At 55.4% G+C, this 19,485-nt stretch overlaps 1 protein-coding gene across 2 annotated transcripts; it reads right to left on the bottom strand.

Annotated features, from left to right (window-relative positions):
• Positions 1-2,802: 2,802 nt before the first annotated feature.
• Positions 2,803-18,614, bottom strand: NEK8 (NIMA related kinase 8). Of its 2 annotated transcripts, XM_084650877.1 has the most exons (15): positions 18,512-18,614; positions 15,973-16,178; positions 14,638-14,870; positions 12,835-12,966; positions 12,416-12,624; positions 11,655-11,734; positions 10,885-11,066; positions 10,486-10,636; positions 9,546-9,622; positions 8,196-8,313; positions 7,698-7,848; positions 7,222-7,385; positions 6,832-6,990; positions 6,410-6,568; positions 2,803-3,975 (listed from the first exon to the last, which is right to left on the bottom strand). In XM_084650877.1, exons 1-15 carry the CDS (start codon positions 18,556-18,558, stop codon positions 3,947-3,949), a joined length of 2,097 nt encoding a protein of 698 aa, XP_084507003.1. In that variant the 5' UTR covers positions 18,559-18,614; the 3' UTR covers positions 2,803-3,946. The 2 variants fall into 2 exon arrangements, with proteins under 2 accessions (XP_084507003.1, XP_084507004.1); XM_084650878.1 differs by lacking the exon at positions 6,410-6,568.
• Positions 18,615-19,485: the final 871 nt, after the last annotated feature.

The raw sequence follows: 19,485 nt of genomic DNA, 5'->3' as shown, positions 1-19,485 counted from the left end.
GAGTTTCGTGCCCCTTCCCAATCCCGCCACCGCTGAGTCCCTAGGCCAAGTGATGGACCTTCAGCTTTTCTTCAGGAACGTGGACACTGCACAAGATCCACCTCAAGCTGGAGAGAACAGGAGGGAAATGGGTTGCCTCGGCAGCCTTCCCCTTTCCAGCATCATCTCCTGAACATGTTCTTTTTTCTGTCCGTCCTCCGGAGCCTCACCAGGGATAGTTGAGGGACACTGCTGCTCCGGAACAGTTCCGTGGCTGAGCTATCCTCTTCACCAGGACAGGGCCCATCTCTCCTCTATGCGCTCCATGTCCCTCTCCCGTGGAAAGTGCTCTGGCTTTGGAAGCGAGCTGCGAGTAGGGGGCGCGCATGAAAGGGGCGTGTGCACTTCAGTGCCTGTGGATCCGGGGCTCCTTGCCCTTGGCTGGGATATGCTGCTAGAGGAATGTATTCTAGCCCCAGCTCCTCTACACATAGGACTAAGAACAAGCCCACAAGCCGCGGCATAGGATAAGCAGGAGCTTTCACTGGGGTAGCATGAGCTTGTGCGGGGAGCAATGCACAGGCTTGAGGGATGGAATGGCCTGTTAGCTCTGGCTGTTGTGCCTCAGGGAGGGAGGACATGCCTCAGCCTGTAGTTCTGAGAGCTCTAGTGTTGTTCTGGGGCCTCTTTGTTTCTTTTCCGAGCTGGGTCACAGTCCAGTATTAAATTCTTCAAATGACCTTGCTGAACTCCGGGGCATCAAAGATTAACTCCAGTGCTCAGCAAATACCAACAGTGGTTGTGAATTCCTGCTGGCTCTGGCCTTAGCTTGGGGCTGCAACACCCCAAACTCCACACACACCAAGGTGTGACATGAGTGAGAATCAATGGGGTACGGTGTCCATACGTCCCAATTTGGCCAGGACAGTCCCTTTTTTAAGCCTTGTCCTGGTCGTCCCGACTTTTTTTGACAAAACAGGGCGTTTGTCCTGTTTGCTCTTGCTGCCTGATGATCAGTTGGCAAAAGCAAACTGGACAAAGTGGGGCAGGAGAGCACCAATGCCAGCCCCACATGGGAGGGAGGGCTCAAGAAAGTGGCTCGGGCCAGATCAACCCCACGCACAGTGGGGAGAGGGGGCCTTGGGCTGGTCCTGTGCAGTGTCCCGCTTTCCCTTTAGGAAAATATGGTCACCCTACAAGGGAGATTACTGGGGTCTTCCCCTCTGGGAGCACATTGTTAATGAGCTGGCTCCTCACCTTATTACAGTCCCTAATGCCGCCATCCCCCATGGGCTCTGCTGAGAAATGGCCCTTCTGTAGGCTATAGAACAACATCTCTCATGCAGTAAAAGCCCCAGAAGAGGCTCCGGAAGTGGAGCTGGTGCCAGCAGGTTTCACCTCGGCGGGTACTTTGCCTTGGGGAGGATTGGCAGGTACTTCACCTTTGGGAGGAGCTGTTTTGCTCCAAGGGGACATAGGAAACCAGGTGGCTGGTGTCGGACTTTCCAAGGGACTGGTTTATGGTGGATTTCTACTCAACTCCATACTTTATTGGCAGGAGAGGCTGTACAAGTGCTGCCAAAGTGCAGGACAGAGACCTTGTGCTGTCAGAGGCAGACATGGCTCATCAGGGAGCTGCCCTGCCTAGGTTATGGAGTCACAACCCTCCTGTCCAGTGGCCATGCCTGGCCAGTTCTGACCCTCTGGCAAGTCTCTCCAGAGGCAAGAATAGCATCTCCCTCCAGGAAGGCTCCATTTTCCCTCAGCTCTGGGTTGGAAAGCAGACTGGCCAGGCTCTTTGGAGGGAATCTCTCACCTGCGCTTCCACGTTGGAAGTGCCCCCCTGGAATCAGAGTGGACTTGGGGGCTAACAGTCAGAGGTGCTGAGCACCCACAGCTCCAGGTCAGGTCAGTGGGAGCTGCAGGCACCCGGCTCCTCTGGCAGCCCTCTCCCTGGGCTCTACAGAACAGAGCCGGGGCAGTAGAGACATTGGCAGGAGGATGCTATTCCTGTAGGAGCTGGGGCTGCCCTACAACAAGAGGTCTTTCCTGAAACCATTCGCCCAGGAAGCCTGCAGTGGTTCTCTTAGCCCAACAAGCTGCAATCGCCTTGGTTAAGGGTTGCCCTGACTCACAATCCTGGATCTGACTGGGGTCAGAAAACACCTCCACCTAAACAAAGGCTCCTGGGAGCCTCACCGTGACCTACAGAAGGGAGAGGAAGCGCAGCCCATCCAAAGCAAAGGGTCATGAGACAGGCTCACCCGGCACAGCCAGGTACGCAGCACTGCCTTCATCACTCAGCACTGGCTTGGAACCGATCAAGATGGCCATTCCCCACAGCAAGCCCCGGATTCTACCTCCCCTAGTGAGCCACACCATTTTAAGGGCAAGAGAGATCCAATGAGCATGTGCAGTGATCTGATCTACAGCCCCTTAGCGTGAATAGAGCTTCCAACGCCAGCAGAGGTGGAGGGCACAAGGCAAATGCCAAGAAAACAGACACCTTTGAACAACAAACAGGACTTTCTGGTGGTAACAGAGTGCTGATTCTTCCCAGCTGTGCAGAAGACAGCCACCAGGGAAAGGGAGAGGAATGTCCCCAGTCAGGTCACCATGCAACTTCCAGTGCTACAGGGGACCCTGCTCCTCAGCCTCTCCAGAGCCCCAGCACCCAGCGGGGACAGGAGCCGTGATACAAGAAATGATCTTTCATCTCCAGACATAGCAGCCAGACGGCACTGGAGCCCGTCAGCCACTGCCAAGTTTTGCCTCAAATCAAACAAAGATCCACAATAAAATAACTAAGCCAGTGAACCTACCAGCGAGTGAAAGCATGGCCTTTATACACAACAACTGACTGGCAAGTGTATCATAGTAGATGTGAAAAGGAGAGCTGCTAAGATAGATCAGAGACAAGCTCTTCAGCAAATGGCCCCGAGTCGGGTGTCAGTAGAAAAGTGAACGATCCTTCTGGTTACATAGAAAGATAACTCCAGTCTCTGGTAGGAAGAGCCCCGGGGAGGTCCTCCTCCTTCCTCATGGTCAGACTGGGACTAGACCTCCAGTTACTCGCTGTGATACTGGTGATTTTCAGTAGCAGAGGTCTAGGCTGTTGGACAGTGAACTGGTCACTAGCAGGCTTTAGGAGACCTGAGAACAAACCTTAGCCGGGGCATACAGAACTAAGGGTTGAAGGACCCAAGTCAAGCTGTGATTGGAGAGTTAAAGGCAGGCACTTGGGAAGAACAGTCCAGGGCCAAGCCGCCTACACACAAGATCACTGTTCTCGCTGGTTCTGGCAGCTTGTGAAGGGCCAAGTGGGTCACGGCCCCAGAACTTTGGTAGCTTGAAAATGCAATGAACTTGGTCAACAACTGGGCCAAACATTCTTCAGGAATAAATAGACTTTAAGTAAAAGAGTTTGCACTTAGTCACCCATCATAGTGCCTGGGGCTGTAACAACAGACGTTCTGGTGCAAACACTGACAGCTCTCTCCAACACAAAGCTGCCAGCCCACGCTTTGTAACCAGATTCAGTTTTCATGGATCTGTGAAAATGAACTGAGGCCCTTCTTGCTGGTGGCAAAATCGCTTGACTGGGGCCCGCTGCATACAATTCAGGTCATGATCACCCTTCATCCTGGATGGAGAGATGTGGCCTGTCCCAGCAGATGCTGCTCCACGGGGCAGCAGCCAGGGGAGGCTTCAAGTTCCAGCAAAGTGGCACCTGTTGATCTGAAGGGTTTGACATCTCTCATCAGTTCTGTGCATTCCATTCTCTATAGATTAGGTGTTCTCAGGCTCCTGGCAAGCACCAATGCAGCCCATGGTGTTGCCCCTGCACTACAGAGCCCCGTCCTCCAGGCCCGAGTAACACTGAGGCAGGCAGGAGAGGATATAGATCAGAAGGAAGCTGGCTATGTCCATATGGAGGTGGTGCAGTTCGCTCCTCTCAGCCCATTCCTCACTGCGGGCCCGACTCCTCCCCTGCAGCTGAAACACAAAGGGCAGAAACCAGGGATAAAAACAGGAAAAGTATCCGATAGAGCACTCCACCAGGAGGCTAAAATCAGCAGCATCCTGTGGCTACCAAGCCAATAATCAGGCTGACAGGCTTTGTGGTTCAGTAGCCCAACTTTCTTGCTGCCCCGGGAAGCCATTGTGAGGCCCTCATTAGTACACAGAGCAGAGGGCGTGGGACTGGCATCGGAACAGCCATGTGCACTGGTGCTAAAGGATTAACAGAGAGGCCCTTTGTCTTCATGTTGATTCTAAAGGGTCTTCTGGGGGGTAAAGAAACAGTGACTCCTTGAGGTCTGTGCCCCCCTTGCTCCCCCCACTGAGTTAGCCCCGAAGGCAAAGAGAGACTCTCTCCAAAGGAGTTCTGTGCTGCTGGACAGGCTCCCACTTCTCATTGTTCATTCATTAGTGGTCCCTTCCTGACTGGGGTTGCTTCGGCATGGAGGTTTGCACTGCTGAGGTCTGACGAGAGTTAGTAGCAGGTTGCAGTACAGAGCTCACAGTAAAGCGGGTCGCAGATACTGGTCTAGTCCCAGGCAGTTGCAGCCAGGGAGCAGACGCCAAATGCTGGAAAGAAATTGCACTGAATGGTGACCAAGAGAGAATTACAAGTTGGGGCACTAAGGAACCACTGGGTCCTTAGCACAAAGGTGCTTTTTAGTGATGGGCCTTTCATACGGCCCTGTGTCAGGGGACTAGGGCTATACCACAAGCAGAAGGTTCAGACAGGTTTTCTCTTCTGGGAAAAGCTTTCCAACCCAACAGTTGGGTGAAAGCCCAAAGTTCGAACCAACCCATTCTGCAAGCTTTCCATGGTATCTTCACTCTGGTACCCATGGAGCAGGGCAGGGCACTGTTTGCATGTGACATTTTGGTGGCTCAATTCACAATCCTGAATGTTATGCATTTGGGTTCAACACTAAATCAGTGAAAGACTGTGAAGCGCTCAGATGTAACTGGGGGGGGGGGGGGGGCAGGGCAGATAAGGACCTAGGCTGGATCGATACAGATACAAGAAAGTTTTCTGTAGCTTAATCAAGGTGCCCAGTGGAGCGTGACGGAACTAAAAGCCATGTCCCTGGGAAGGAGCTCCTCCCCGCTGGGGACAATTAGCCAGCTAGCAGGGGACAGGGAAAGGGAAAAGCCATAGTCCACACTGCAGAGGTACGAGCAGACCCTCCAATGTGCTGACCTAGGCTCTCTTCGTGTATCCTGGCACAGGAAGGGCAGGTCCAACTGTGGGTTTATTTGAACCATGTAATGATGCTGCCTTCAGACTGAGGGAAGAGAAGCCACACGCTGTTGCTATTTTTATCAAACCACAGAGAAGATCCAGGAGCCAAAATGATGCCTCAAATCTCAGTTTCTATTTAGGCAACTTCAATTGCTCTGAAAGTCGCTGGTTTGGGAAATGCTTTGGCTCCATAAACATGGCCACCAGCACGGCAGCTCCCTGCAGGCTTCCCCTGACCAGCCGTAGCAGGAGGGCATTAGGAATCCAAAGGACTCCTCCTTCCCCCGCTGCTCTTTGCTTTGCTGGGTTGGCTCAGTATCACTACAGTGGCTAAGGGGTGTAGCACACAATGAGAGATGGATTCTGTGCTTTGCCTGGGGCTGCTCTGATTTCAGTGGAATACGAAGTCACCATAGATTCCAGAAACCAGCCAGCTGGTAACGAATGGGGGGCCTTTGGCCCGGTAGGCACTGGGAAGAGCTGCAGAGTGCTCCAACCGGGGGGGGGGGAGTGGGCTTTGCACCGCTCAGGAGCTGACCCATGGAGCAGTGCTAAGTGACTCCAGAGGGTGCACGCACTCCCGGCTCAGGAATAGGTCTCCCCAAAGCAGACACTGTAAACGCTTGGTACAGGATGTCCGGATTGACAGGGCTGAGCAGGGACCCATTGCAGTGGAGGCTGTCCCTGTGCTCTGCAGGGCCAGGGTTCACTGTGGAGGAGTAAGTCCAGATTGAAAATGTGTTGGATTCCCTGGTTATTAGCATTTGGCCTAAGGAAGAGCAATGGAACACCCCAGCTAGAAAGGGACCTGGGTAGCAACAGACACGGCAGCACCCCGCTTCCCCCAAAGGAAATCCCAGAGTGGCAAAATCTGGAGGGGCTTAGTCCAGAGGCAAGTCAAAGCAATGCCAAGGCAGGCAGGAGCACCCCAAAGGTCTGTGGCCCAGCAGGCACGGAATGAGCAATAGAGCATTAGTGTCCCCCAAATCACACAGTGTAATTAGCAAGGAGAGCTGCAGAGAGCAGAGGGCAGCAGGGGCTGACAGCTGGCTAAACACACTCTGCCCCCTCAGTGCTGCCGGGCATGACCCCTCTAGGGTGCCAGGCAGGGCTTCAGTTTAGGTCCCCTGAGCTTGCAGCAAGAACAGCTGTGGCGAAGAACCCTCTACTCACGTTTTACTGCCAGCAGTGTGTTCCCATGGCAGCAGGCGACAGAGGTCACCAGGTAGGGGTGGGTTTCCTCCAGCTGCACAGGCCTGGGAGTCCTGGTCTCCTCATCCTTCCTTCCCAGGCGCCCGCGGGCTCCTTTCCCCCATGTGTACACCTCTCCCTCTGGAAAGGAGACACTTGGCTGCAGATGGTTTCTCCCAGACTGACATGAGGTTTGCTGACCCTCCAGTCTCAAGCTGCAGAGCAGAGTGCCCTGCCGAGCGGAACAAGCCTGCCCCCCTTGCTCCTCTCAGAGCGGCCATAGGAAGCAGGGTGGGGCTGCAGGCTGCAGTCTGGAGCACTCACCAGCAGCACTGACTCCTTGGCTAACAGCTCAAGAAAGCCAGGAACTGCTGCAAGACAGGACACCAGGGCTTCAATCTCACCTGCTCCAATGGCCACAGTGAAGGCATCGCCACAAGCCACCATGGTGACCTTTATCCCTTGGAGTCCCACCACCAGGTAGGGCACTCGGCCGGTACGGCAGGTGCTGCTGCCAAGCTGCCCGTGCTGGTTGCTGCCAAAGGTGTAACACTGGCCAGAAGCTGTCAATGGGAAGACAGAACTGAGAAGTCAGCCAACACTCGCCTGGTCAGAAAGCAGCGAGATGTCACGGTAAGAGGCTGGTATTCCACCAGTGCAGAGCACACTGCCCCCACAGCCCAAACATTCCCAGGCCGACTCGCTGTCTGGAACCCAAACCATGGGGGGAGGGGGGGGAAGGTCCTCCCCACATTGCCCCTCCCAGCACAGGTTTCCAAGGGCCACCTCCTCACCTGTGACTGCAGCCGAATGGGCTGTTCCGATATCTGCACACACCACCGGCTCTTGATTTAAAGGCCCTGACTGGACACATGTGAATGTGGGAGCCTCTTCCACCCGATCCCCCAGGGACGGCTCCTCCTCCTCCGCAATCTTATCCAGGCCCAGCTTGTTAAACCTGCATGAGGAGAGCAGTCCCGGGGCTGAGCAAACATCGTGTATTATAAATGGAACTTCTTCAGAATGCCTTGGGCCAAAGCCTTCCCAGACTAGCTGCACGGAAGCCAAGGGATGCTGAGAAATGTATCGTTTCTGTGATATAGGGCACATTCTTGCTCTACACCAGAGCTGTCGGCAGCTCCAAAGAGATACCCATTACTGAGCTTCTCACGCTGCTGGAGACAGGACACTGGATTAGAGGGGCCCTGGACTGATCTGCTATGGTGACACCTCTGGTCCAGAAGGCAGGGAAACATCCCTCTTTTCTTACCTGTTGCTCCCACAAGCAAGAATCCGGTTCTTCACCGTCAGGACCATGGAGGAGTCAATACCACAAAGGACTTTCTGAGCCTCGTGTTCAGGAGGAACAGCTACTTGCTGGGGAGAATTAGCGGAGTCCAGAGTTCCCAGCCCCAGCCGACCTGGGCAAAAGAAATCGTTTAGAGAGACTTTTCGTATCAAAATACAAACCAAAGGCATTTCCCTGAGTAACAATATCTAGAGTGGTAACTGCAGGGCCTGGATGTGGGCCACTGTGTGCAAGGGGGCAGGTGCCTTAGCTGCAGACACACCCGGCAGGGAGCACTGTGTGTAGGGCGCAGGTGCCCTGGCTGTGGGGAACTGCCAGCTGCTCCAGCCACAGTCGGTCTCACACAACAGTTACCTTCCAGGAAGTACACAAAGGGACATCAGTAGGGATTGGGGAAGTAAAAGGGGAGGAAAAATGCCCCTTGATCATGCTAAGCAGTGGCAGCTAAAATCCCCTTACCATTGTCCCCTCTGCCCCAGGCAAACACTTCCCGTTCATTGGAAATGGCCAGCACATGAGACGCGCCACATGCCACCTGCACAATCTCGTAGCCCAGCAGTGCCTCCACGATCTTAGGCTGGTAGAGGAAAGAACAGCTTTAGTCAGCTCCGCCCTCTCCCCCATCAGCTCACTGACTGACTCCTTACTACAGCAGATCTGCCTACCCAGCGGGCACTGTAGAACGGCAAGGCAAGGTAGCAGAGCTCCATGGATTTTCTAGTTCCTATTCCAGGTTTTACACTATATGAACAATATTTACATTTCCATAGTACCTTTTGTCCCAAGGGATCTTAAAGGTGCTTTACAAACTATGTGTATATACAGCACAAAGGAAAATGCAGCCACCTCTGGGGTAAACAACAGCTGCCAGACAACCAACTAGCACAACAGTTTGGGGAGGAGAAACATTATGCCAAAGGCAGCAGGGCAAATCTCTACCCTTGTGACAAAAGCCCATGCAAAGCAGGTAAAACTTGGTTATAATGTCTCACCTGAAAGATCCACACCCAGGGCACTGCACGGAAACTACTAGCTAACTCTCCCGTGAGGCAGATTCCCCATTTATCTTCTCACTTTGTTTTTTCCGTGCTGTGATAAGAGTCAGATCTGACACATCCCTCCCATGGGCCTCAACCTCCTCAGGGAAAAGCACCATTTGCTTAAATAGGGTTGCAGCCACCAATCTACGCTCCTCCACAGCGGCAAATGGGAGGTGTGCACAGCTCTCAAGCAGAAGCCAGAGGGTAACACCCACCGAAGCCCTGCAAGGGAGCACAGAGACAAACCAGCCCAAACCCTCATCCCTGGCTGGATTTCACATGTTATCGCCACCAGCCAGCCAGGGTGGGCTGGGAAACAGCCTGGAGAGGGAGAGGAGAGCTCTTTTCCAGCTCCAGCACTTTGTCCCAATCAGGGACGCGTGGCTCTCCTTTTAACACTGGCTCTTTTGAAAAACAAGTTTCCCAGTGAACCGCAGCAGCTGTAGGGCTGAGACCGAAACAACCAGGTGTGTGATTGCAGGCAGCGGCAGAGTCTGGGTCCCAGCCAACAGCAACCACAAGGCAGCTCTCGACAACCCTCGGCATGTTGTAACCCCACATTCAAAGACATCTTTGTGCAAGTGGGGGGAGAGAAGCAGGATGAACAGAGCTGGGGGGAGGGAAGGGAAAGGATCCGGTTCCAGAGCCCGTCAGCGTCATTTGGATGCACACAGCAGGACTGCTGCAAGTCCGCTGGGGGCCAGGGAGAAGCTGTGCCACATGACACAGTCAGTATTTATCGGTGTCCCCAATTCCTCACACTACAAACCTGTGTTACATCAGTGAAGTTTCCATGCCCCAAACAACCATTACTGCCACTGCCAAAAGTCATGATTATCCCCCTGTCTGGAAAAGCAAAATAAAGCCATATTACAGCCACCCACAATACACTGTGCATCTACACAGCCCTGGGGACAGACCACAGCATCCAAGCAGTACCAGTGTCCCTTGGGAGCCCTCACCAGCTGGCAGACACTGCCAATCCCACACTGATGCCTTGGGCTAGCTGCTAGGGGGATATGTACAGAGGGCTAGTTTTAGATGGGGCTCAGGAGTCTTGAGAGAAGCAGCCATAAACGTGCTGGGACAAGTCACCCAACAAGAACTAACACAAACAGGGGATGATGGGCAAAGCACTGAGATAACATTATTCCAGCTGTGTACGCAGGAGCTTCTAATTCAACAGTCTGGAGAGGTGTTAAACACACAGAGTCCTTCATTTACCGGCCACCCAGCCCAGGGGCAGCAGGAAGCATGGTCAGAGATAGGACAAACATACACATTTGAAGTTTGCCAGTTGCAAATCTGTCACTTATTCCCCTGATCCCCAGCAGAACTGCAAACACACTGGGCTCCCCACGGGCCATCAGAAGAACCTCACTGTGCAAACAGTGCACATTCCAGGTTGATGTCACTCAGCCAGGAAGCTCAGACCAAAAGCAGCTTGGAGGATGCTTTAAAAGCGTTTTCAGATCCTGGCTCCCCAGGTGCTGCTGAGGACACCCGGCCCTGCAGGAGGCTCACAAAGACTCATTGAAATTGGTTTCTCATTCCGGGTGGGAAGAGTTCTCTGCCATACGGACTTTGGGACTAGAGTCCTGCTGGGCATGCCCCATCAGCAACACAGCAGCTGCACCATCCCAAGATGGGGTTGGCTGCTTTGGGAACCCCCAAAACGTGCAGGGAGACAGCACTGCTCATGGCCATACCTGTCAGGCAGGTTGTGAAGAGGTCACCACAGGACACATGTTTGATAGTCACTCCGGACTGGCCTTCCAGGAAGCGGGACACAAACTGAGGCTGGAGCTGCTCTGTGGCCCCTGGGAGAGAAGGGCCTCCAGCAGCACCCATTGGGGAAGCCTAGCAAAGAGAAGCCAAAAGGTTTTGAAATGTACTTTGCTTGCAGCTGGGCTTGGGTGAAAAGAACAAGTTGGAGCAATAAGCCCACTCCGACCTCCTGCAGCCTCAGTGGTCACCAGGAGCAGCCAGGGATTTGCCTGCTGACTGTGGGGGATGTGAGGCCATGGCATGTCTGGAAGCAGGCTATACGCCTCCTTTGCTGACAGTGGCTTATTGCCCTTGGCTGCTGCCTGCTTGCCATTGCTCACCTCCCACATGATGAGCCTCCCTGATTTAGTGACGCCGGCCTTCTGGGTTCTCCCTGCAGAAACCTGCACCACTTCTGTGTTGAGCATGGGCAGGCGGAGGGGGGTGGTGATCCCGCTGCCCCAGGTGTAGATGGAAGACAGGGGAGGTGGGATTCCAGTCCTGGCTGAACCAAGTCGAACACCTAAGAGGCCAAACGAAATACCATCACCCCAGCTTGCCACCCCCCAACCCTCCCTGGCAAGCTATAATGGGCAAGGAAGTGGCTCTAGCCATACTATCCAGATGCCCAGCCACAGTGGAGGACAACACCCAGTTAGACAGAGGGGCTAAATCAGCTGGCAAGAACAGGGCCTGGAACCTCTGTCTGAGGCTCACTAGGGGCTCCAGGGAAGGCTGTTCACAGCAGCTCTCCAGGGCGATGCCAGCAGGAGGAGGGGGAAACTAGTGTTCTACTCTAGAATTTGCAGAGGGTAGATGGGCTGCTACAGCTCTAGCTATTCATCACCCAGGGACCCTCAATTCCCAGCCTGGGTGCGCTGCAGCACAGGGGAACTCAGGCGCCAGACGACAAGGGCAGGAAAGCCTCGGAAGCAGCACTGGCTAGCTCCTGAGTCCCATCAGCCTGGGGCTGGAGTACAGGTTCTCCGAGGAAGGGGATTTAGGGTGTGAAGTGCCTGAGTTTCATCTGGCAGAGGATGCCACTGCTGGTCAATACAAAGGATTCGCCTTTGAAATTAAGTTCTGCTGAATACACTGTGCCTGGCCTTACCCCTGGGTCTGGCACTGGTCACTCTTCCTCCCGCTCTGTTGTGGGTCACTGGTGGCACTGTAGCTAATGGCTTCTCAGGCCTGTCAAACCGAAATGCACAACTTCTGACTGTTCACTCAAACAGCTGGGCCAGCATCAGCACTGGGCTCAGAGAGGAGAGGGAAGCTTTATCATTAGGGCAGAGTGAACTGCTGAGCATGGCCTGGTGCAGGCAGACTCAGGACAGGAGACACAGTTCAGTTTCCTGGGGACAGTTCTTTAAGATCGGCCAGCTGGCTCTCTGACAGCACCATGTCCTGTGTGAGGTCATGCTGGCCCCAGGGTAAGGGTGACACCAAGGGCAGGGGCAAGAACTCAGTCAGTGTGTACACATTTGTATTTGCTGACCACAGCAGTATGGGTCTTCTCAACTCCAGGGATCCCAAAGCACCACACCCACCACAACAAAGAGTGAGCGAGCAAGTGCAACACCTGTCAGCAAGATCCTGAGACCGGAGGTGAACCTGTCCTCCCCGTGACAGCCCCTCAGCAATTCACCATCTCCTGAGCCCCCAGGCTGCCGAGCATGAGCCCGGGTCCTGTTAGCCTGTATGCACATACCACAAGCACAGCTGAGATCTCTAGCTGGTCAGCGTCCCTTCCCAGCTCCAACCAAGTAAAGAACTGACTCTCTCAGAGATCTCCTGGGAGCTGGAGCCTCTCCATCCCCGTCCCCTCCCATTGGTAGGCCCCAGAGAGATGATCGCAGCAGCACAACTTGCCTTCTCATTTTGACACTGCCCACATCAGTGTAAAGGTTCAGAAGTGGCCTGATGCAGATGGCCTGGGCCATGATCTCGTTCAGCTGGGGCCGCTTGGAAGGGTCCAGGTTGAGCATGCTCAGGATGAGTTGGCGCAGGTCTGGGCTGTATCGGTCTGAGATGGGAGCAAACGTCCCACTCATGATCTTTAGCACCAAGGCGGGCAGATTCTGGAGAGTATGGAAGGAACATAGACACACATGGTTAGCAGAACCCTGGCTGCTGCATGGGCAGAGAGACAGGAAACATCAGGAGCAATGCAAGGTGCTGCCCTCCCCAGAGCTGCAGGCTCTGTGGGAATGCAACAGGCACAGCCCAACGCGGACGTATTTCTGGAATTCACATCTCAGCTTTAAGAAAACCCCAGACCCCAGCCTTACTGCAGCTTCAAAGGCTCTCTTGAGACTGGCAAGCTCGTAGAGCACACAGCCCAGTGCCCAGATATCGCTCTTCTGGTTGTAGGGTTTCCCTTCGCACAGCTCTGGGGAGATGTAACACGGAGTCCCCACAACCTGAAAGAAAGAGGCACAGATGCATGATGGCACTCTCAGTCCAGAACCACGGCAAGGAGAGGTAAAGATCAACACCGGTTACAAAAATGACTTGACTACAACACAACGAAGCCAGAGTTCTAGGCGAACTGGGAGGAGCATTAGTTTCCCTGCTATTGATTACTGGCCAATGATCTTCCCAAGATAAAATTGCTAGAGGATTTACCGTTTCTGACGCTACTAGAGCATGGCTCCCTCTCCCATTCAGCACTTAGCTCCAATGTGAACTTCTAGCCAACTGCAGGGCTCAGATCGCTTAGTGATGCCAACCAGATCAGGTTAGATGGGGACAGATACCAAGGTATCACGCAGCGAAAAGATGAAAAAGAAAAGACAGGACATCCACCCAACCAGCAAGATTCAGTAACTGAAAAAGTCAGCCCCCAAGCACATGTGTCATATCAGCCCGGTCTCAGAAGAGGCTCTCTGATGCTAACTTCTCACACAGCCGCACTTTTTACCATCTCTGGTTGGCTAGGAGACTCCATCCCAACCTGGTGGACTGTGACCTAACCTTGGTTATCCAAGACTCTGTCACATCCCATCTGGACTACAGCAATGCAATGCACCTGGGCACAAAGGCAACAGGCCTTAGGAAACTCCAGCCACCGGATGCCACAGTGAGTCTCCTCAGCACCACGGGCCATCACGAGCCCAGCAGGCCTGTCCACCACCCTCTACGCTGGCTTCCTGTAGCCTACGAGTCAAGTACAAGGACTCAGGCCTTAGCTTCAAGGTGCTCAGTGGCTTGGGCCCAACATATCTAGGAGCCTGAAGCTTCAGGATGAGGACTGTGGTTAACAACTCCACCCCTCTGGAACAGCAGGACTCTTTACCCCAAGGGCAAAGATGGTCTGTGCAGGAGGAAGAACTTCCACAAGGCCAGTAACAGACTGTGGAACAAACCTCCCCAGGAACTATGGATCATCCCAACACGCCCCATCTCCTCCCACTGCAAGTGCCAGGCACCTACCTCCAACCAGCCTTCTCCAGCATAAACACACAGCCGCAGGGATATTTTTAAATAAAAAACAATCTTCAACAACAAAGCCCTACCAAAATTAACCAATCCACGCCACACACAATACTCCCCTGGGGACAAGGAGGACAGTTGTTTTCATGCACTACTGGAAGGCATTCAGACACCATGGTAACGAGAGAGATAGGAACTGACATAACTACTTTCATGACTGCAGTAAGAGAGGCTGTCAAGGGAGATTAAGGGCATGTCTGCACTGCACAAGAAGATCTGTTCTTACCTAGGGTTAAAGTAACAGTGAAGACGCACCCACCCAGCTTTTAACTCGGGTTAACAACTCAAGTTAAAGCCCATAGGGCAGCCTGGGGTTGAACTCCAGCTACCAGCCTGTGTTAAAAGCTGAGTTGCTATGTCTTCACTGCTACCCCGCTACTCTAACATCAGTGAGCTAACTGGAGTGAGACACCCACAGAGTGGAAAGATTAGCAGTAATACTGATTATTTATGGACTTGTCAAAATCTAAATCACAATAGTTGATGCAACCTAATCTCAGGCCCACTCTCCCCACATGGAGACACAGAAACAGAACAGCTGTGATGGGAAGAACTTCCCCTGGACTTCAGAAATTTGGGAACGCTCAGCAGATACGCACCGTGTAGGCTTTGCTCTTGCTGCTCAAGATTTTGGAGATGCCAAAGTCTCCAATCTTGACGATCATGCGGTGCTTGTCCAACAGAATGTTCTGAGTCTTTAAGTCCCGGTGCAGGATCTGTTTGGTGTGAACATGATGAAGGGCCAGTAGGATCTGCACAAAAAAGTGCAGGATGGTGTCTTCGTCCAACAGGGAGTTGCAACGTTTATGAATAAACTCTGCCAAGGTGCCACCTGGGATGGATGGCAAAGGGCAGAAGGGCTATCAGCAAAGGAAGTTTATCAGGGCTGGCATAGTCTTAACCAAAAGTAATGGAATTGAGTCACAGTATCTTAACTGCACAATTGCTGCTGAACGAGCCAAGCATGTCCAAAGTCATACAATGTACCAACAGAACATGCCACGCATTCTCTGAATGTTAAGAGAACAACAGCAGCACGGCACATGGGATGCAGAACCAGCAGCAGAGGGGTTAATGTTAGCACCACACTGTCAATGGCAGCACTGCCTTCAGGGCTCAGTGGGAAACAGAAATGTTAAAGCCATACATATCAGAGCACTGTGAGGCAGCAAATGTCAATGGGAGAACAAGATAAGCCTGTTCTGCCTCAAGAAATTCCCCTTGTACCCACCCGCTGTTTAAGGGGCCAGAATTCAGGTTTTGTATGAAGCAGTTTTACAAACCCTAAGGTAAGCATTTTCTTGATTTAAAATGGCAAGGCAAATCTTGTGTTTGTTTCAATTGACACTTCTCCAGGCAGCTCTGCCGCTCCAACACTGCAGCCCAAAAGGGAAGCTGACAACAAACAGAAGGGAAACTGACAGAACACCCCAGTGAAGAGCAGAAGGGAACACACAGATCAGTGATGAAAAAGAGATTTTTAAAATCCTTTCCATTGGGATAAGCACTGGCAGTGCTAATAATGCAAATGTATTTTAAAACGTTTTCAAATAATAGAATTTTCAATGTGGCCAGGTCCCTTTGAACAACAAGCTTAAGTTATCCTGTGGACCTCCAAACCATGTCCACAATAGCCTCACATAGAATATGCTTCAAGATAAGGAAATAGGAGGTGACAAAGGACAGGAGTGAGCACCTCTTCAGAGGGAAACAGCCTTGCCAAACAAAGGTCAGGCCTGTCTCAAGTACCAGAGACATTATCGGAGTCTCCTCACCTTCACAGAGCACTATGGATGCCTTGAAAACCAACCCATGGGGTTGCTGATATTTAAGTCAGGCGCTCCCTAAAGAGGCTTAGTCACCCAGATCCAGCTACACTGAGGAACCCAAGAAGCTCTGTCCCCAGCCCATGCTCCTCCTCGCCAGTGTCCCACCTGGTGCGTACTCCATAGCAATCATAAGAGCCTTGTCTTCCAGGAAGTTCTCATAATATTCAGTGATGTTGGGGTGATTCAGGAGCTTCAGCACCTGGCACTCGTTCTGTGCTGCCAGCCGCTCGTCCTTCGTCATCTGCTCCACAGGGATCTGCTTAATGATCACGAGCCTCTGGTCAGCCTTGCGCAGACACAGGTGCACTATTCTGTGATAGCACAAAGCATGGACAGTCTGCATTAGAGGGACCAGCCAGGCAAGAGATGGGATGGGAGGGAGCTCAACAAGGAAAGGGGCGACCAAGCCTAGAGCAAAATGAGTGATGTGAAGTGGAAAACAGCACCAGATGTTTGCCAAATGCACCTGTCCAAAAACGAAGAGACGCAAGCAACACAGGAGCCATTTCAGGGGGCCTGGTCCCCATTTCCACTCCTCCCCCAAACTACAAGAGGAAATAAGTGCCGTGTTTAGAGCATAAGACTCCAGGGCTCCTTCCCCAACCTTGACACTGTCCTCCTGTGTGCGCCTAGGCACCTTGCCTCAGTCTCCTCAGCAGTAAAATGGGAATAATAGTGATTCCGCACCTCTCCAAAGGCAGTGACGCTGAGTTAGCTATGCAGAATGTTCTGAAGACGCTAACTGCGAGCCCTGCTCCAGTTACCCATCCCAGTTCCTTTGGACTAAGATGCTCAGCTCTAGAAGTCTGGCCCAAGAAGCTTTATCAGTGAGAAACACAGGCCTCCCACCAGGCCTAGGACACCATAACCTGCTATCTGCCCCCAGCCTATCCCCCGTGCCCTGTTATCTGTCCCCCTGTGCTCTGCTATCTGCCCCCCCGTGCTCCGCTATCTGCCCCCAGCCCGTCCCCCTTGCTCCGCTATCTGCCCCCCTGCCTGTCCCCCTTCTCCGCTATCTGCCCCCAGCCCGTCCCCCGGGCCCCGCTATCTGCCCCCAGCCTGTCCCCCGGGCCCCGCTATCTGCCCCCCCAGCCTGTCCCCCTTCTCCTCTATCTGCCCCCAGCCCGTCCCCCGCTATCTGCCCCCCCGCCTGTCCCCCTTCTCCTCTATCTGCCCCCCAGCCTGTCCCCTGGGCCCTGCCATCTGCCCCCCAGCCTGTCCCCCGGGCCCTGCTATCTGCCCCCCCGTCTGCCCCCCTTCTCCGCTATCTGCCCCCAGCCCGTCCCCCGGACCCCGCTATCTGCCCCCCCAGCCTGTCCCCCTTCTCCTCTATCTGCCCCCAGCCCGTCCCCCGCTATCTGCCCCCCCGCCTGTCCCCCTTCTCCTCTATCTGCCCCCCAGCCTGTCCCCTGGGCCCCGCCATCTGCCCCCCCAGCCTGTCCCCCGGGCCCCGCCATCTGCCCCCCCCGCCTGTCCCCCTTCTCCGCTATCTGCCCCCAGCCCGTCCCCCGGGCCCCGCTATCTGCCCCCCCGTCTGCCCCCCTTCTCCGCTATCTGCCCCCCCGCCTGCCCCCCTTCTCCGCTATCTGCCCCCCCAGCCTGTCCCCCTTCTCCTCTATCTGCCCCCAGCCCGTCCCCCGCTATCTGCCCCCCCGCCTGTCCCCCTTCTCCTCTATCTGCCCCCCAGCCTGTCCCCTGGGCCCCGCCATCTGCCCCCCCAGCCTGTCCCCCGGGCCCCGCTATCTGCCCCCCCCGCCTGTCCCCCTTCTCCGCTATCTGCCCCCAGCCCGTCCCCCGGACCCCGCTATCTGCCCCCCCAGCCTGTCCCCCTTCTCCTCTATCTGCCCCCAGCCCGTCCCCCGCTATCTGCCCCCCCGCCTGTCCCCCTTCTCCTCTATCTGCCCCCCAGCCTGTCCCCTGGGCCCCGCCATCTGCCCCCCCAGCCTGTCCCCCGGGCCCCGCTATCTGCCCCCCCCGCCTGTCCCCCTTCTCCGCTATCTGCCCCCAGCCCGTCCCCCGGGCCCCGCTATCTGCCCCCCCGTCTGCCCCCCTTCTCCGCTATCTGCCCCCCCGTCTGCCCCCCTTCTCCGCTATCTGCCCCCCCCGCCTGCCCCCCTTCTCCGCTATCTGCCCCCCCAGCCTGTCCCCCTTCTCCTCTATCTGCCCCCAGCCCGTCCCCCGCTATCTGCCCCCCCGCCTGTCCCCCTTCTCCTCTATCTGCCCCCCAGCCTGTCCCCTGGGCCCCGCCATCTGCCCCCCCAGCCTGTCCCCCGGGCCCCGCTATCTGCCCCCCCCACCTGCCCCCCTTCTCCGCTATCTGCCCCCAGCCCGTCCCCCGGACCCCGCTATCTGCCCCCCCGTCTGTCCCCCTTCTCCGCTATCTGCCCCCAGCCCGTCCCCCGCTATCTGCCCCCAGCCCGTCCCCCGGACCCCGCTATCTGCCCCCAGCCCGTCCCCCGGACCCCGCTATCTGCCCCAAGGGCGCCCTCCTGTCTCCCGGTCCCTGATTGGCTGCTCCGCGAGGGGGGCGCTGCCGCTTCGCCCCGTACCGCGGCTCAGCCCGGGGGGTCCCGCCCCCACATGGCAGCGCTGCTGCCCCCGGGCTCGCGGGAGGGGGCAGCGCCGGGCCCGGGGGGGGTCTCACCCGAAAGCTCCTCTCCCCACCACCCGGATCCGCTCGTACTTCTCCATCGCCCCCCAGCCCCGGCCCGGCTCCCCCCGGCTCCATGGAGACACTTCCGGGCTCCACTACGGCGGCCGCGGAGGAACAGCCCGGCGCGTTCCGCGCACTGGGGCCCCCTCGCCCAGGGTCGCTGCAGGGGGCGGGGGGCAGCAGCGGAGCCAGGGCTGCTCACAACAGCGGGGTGGGGAGCCCAGGCGCCCTGGGGGCACCACGAGGGTGCTAATGGCCCCAGGCTACTGGAGATACCCAGGGAGGGCCCCCACGGCCCCCAGCGCCCAGGAGGGTGCCCCACGGCCCCCAATACCTAGGGAGGGTGCCCCACGGCCCCCAGCGCCACAGGAAAGCGCCCCATGGCTCCCAGCACCAAAGGAAGGCACCCCATGGCTCCCAGTTCCTGAGCCGGGGGGGGGATGGGCTCAGGCAGCGATGCCCCTGGCAGAGGTGCTGCCAACCTCAACAGTTCAAAAGTCACAAGTCAGGCCCCAAAACTCATGAGATTGGCTTTAAAATCACAAAACAGCCAACACTCCACAGTGCCGGGCTCCTGCCCTTCGCCAGCTTGTTTCCGGGCACTCCAGTCCTGGCCAGTGGGCGCTGCCAGCTCTGGGGGTTGGCTGGCGAGTCTTGCGGGTTTTGGGGTGTTGTTAGAGCCCCAGCCCCTGGAGTCGGGGGATTAGTTAGAATCTTGCCCATAGGGGTTGGGTGTTCAAGAAAGTTTTGAGCTGTCCCGGTTGCAGAGGAGCCGGAGCATGTGCCCTGTGCCTGACCTAATGCCTCAACAAACACAAGGGGAACCCAGAGAGCCCCACTCCCAATATTTTTTCATTCTCCTGAGTTATCGGGCCTGACTCCTAGTTTGGTGGGGGCTGAGGTTAGCAGCACCACCAAGGCCCCCTGGGGGGTATGAGCCCATTGAGGACTTCAGCGATTTAATA

Source organism: Lepidochelys olivacea, assembly GCF_965140295.1.
Source record: "Lepidochelys olivacea isolate rLepOli2 genome assembly, chromosome: 17".
NCBI lineage: Eukaryota > Metazoa > Chordata > Testudines > Cheloniidae > Lepidochelys > Lepidochelys olivacea.
This window is presented reverse-complemented; position numbering and strand designations above follow the sequence as displayed.

Coding starts and splice junctions, on each gene's coding strand:
- NEK8 (XM_084650877.1), bottom strand. CDS start 18,558: ATGGAGAAGTACGAGCGGATCCGGGTGGTGGGGAGAGGAGCTTTCGG. Junction 14,871..15,972: donor TGCTATGGAGTACGCACCAG/GTGGGACACTGG, acceptor CATCCATCCCAG/GTGGCACCTTGGCAGAGTTT. Junction 6,569..6,831: donor CACTGTGGCCATTGGAGCAG/GTGAGATTGAAG, acceptor TCTCCTTTCCAG/AGGGAGAGGTGTACACATGG.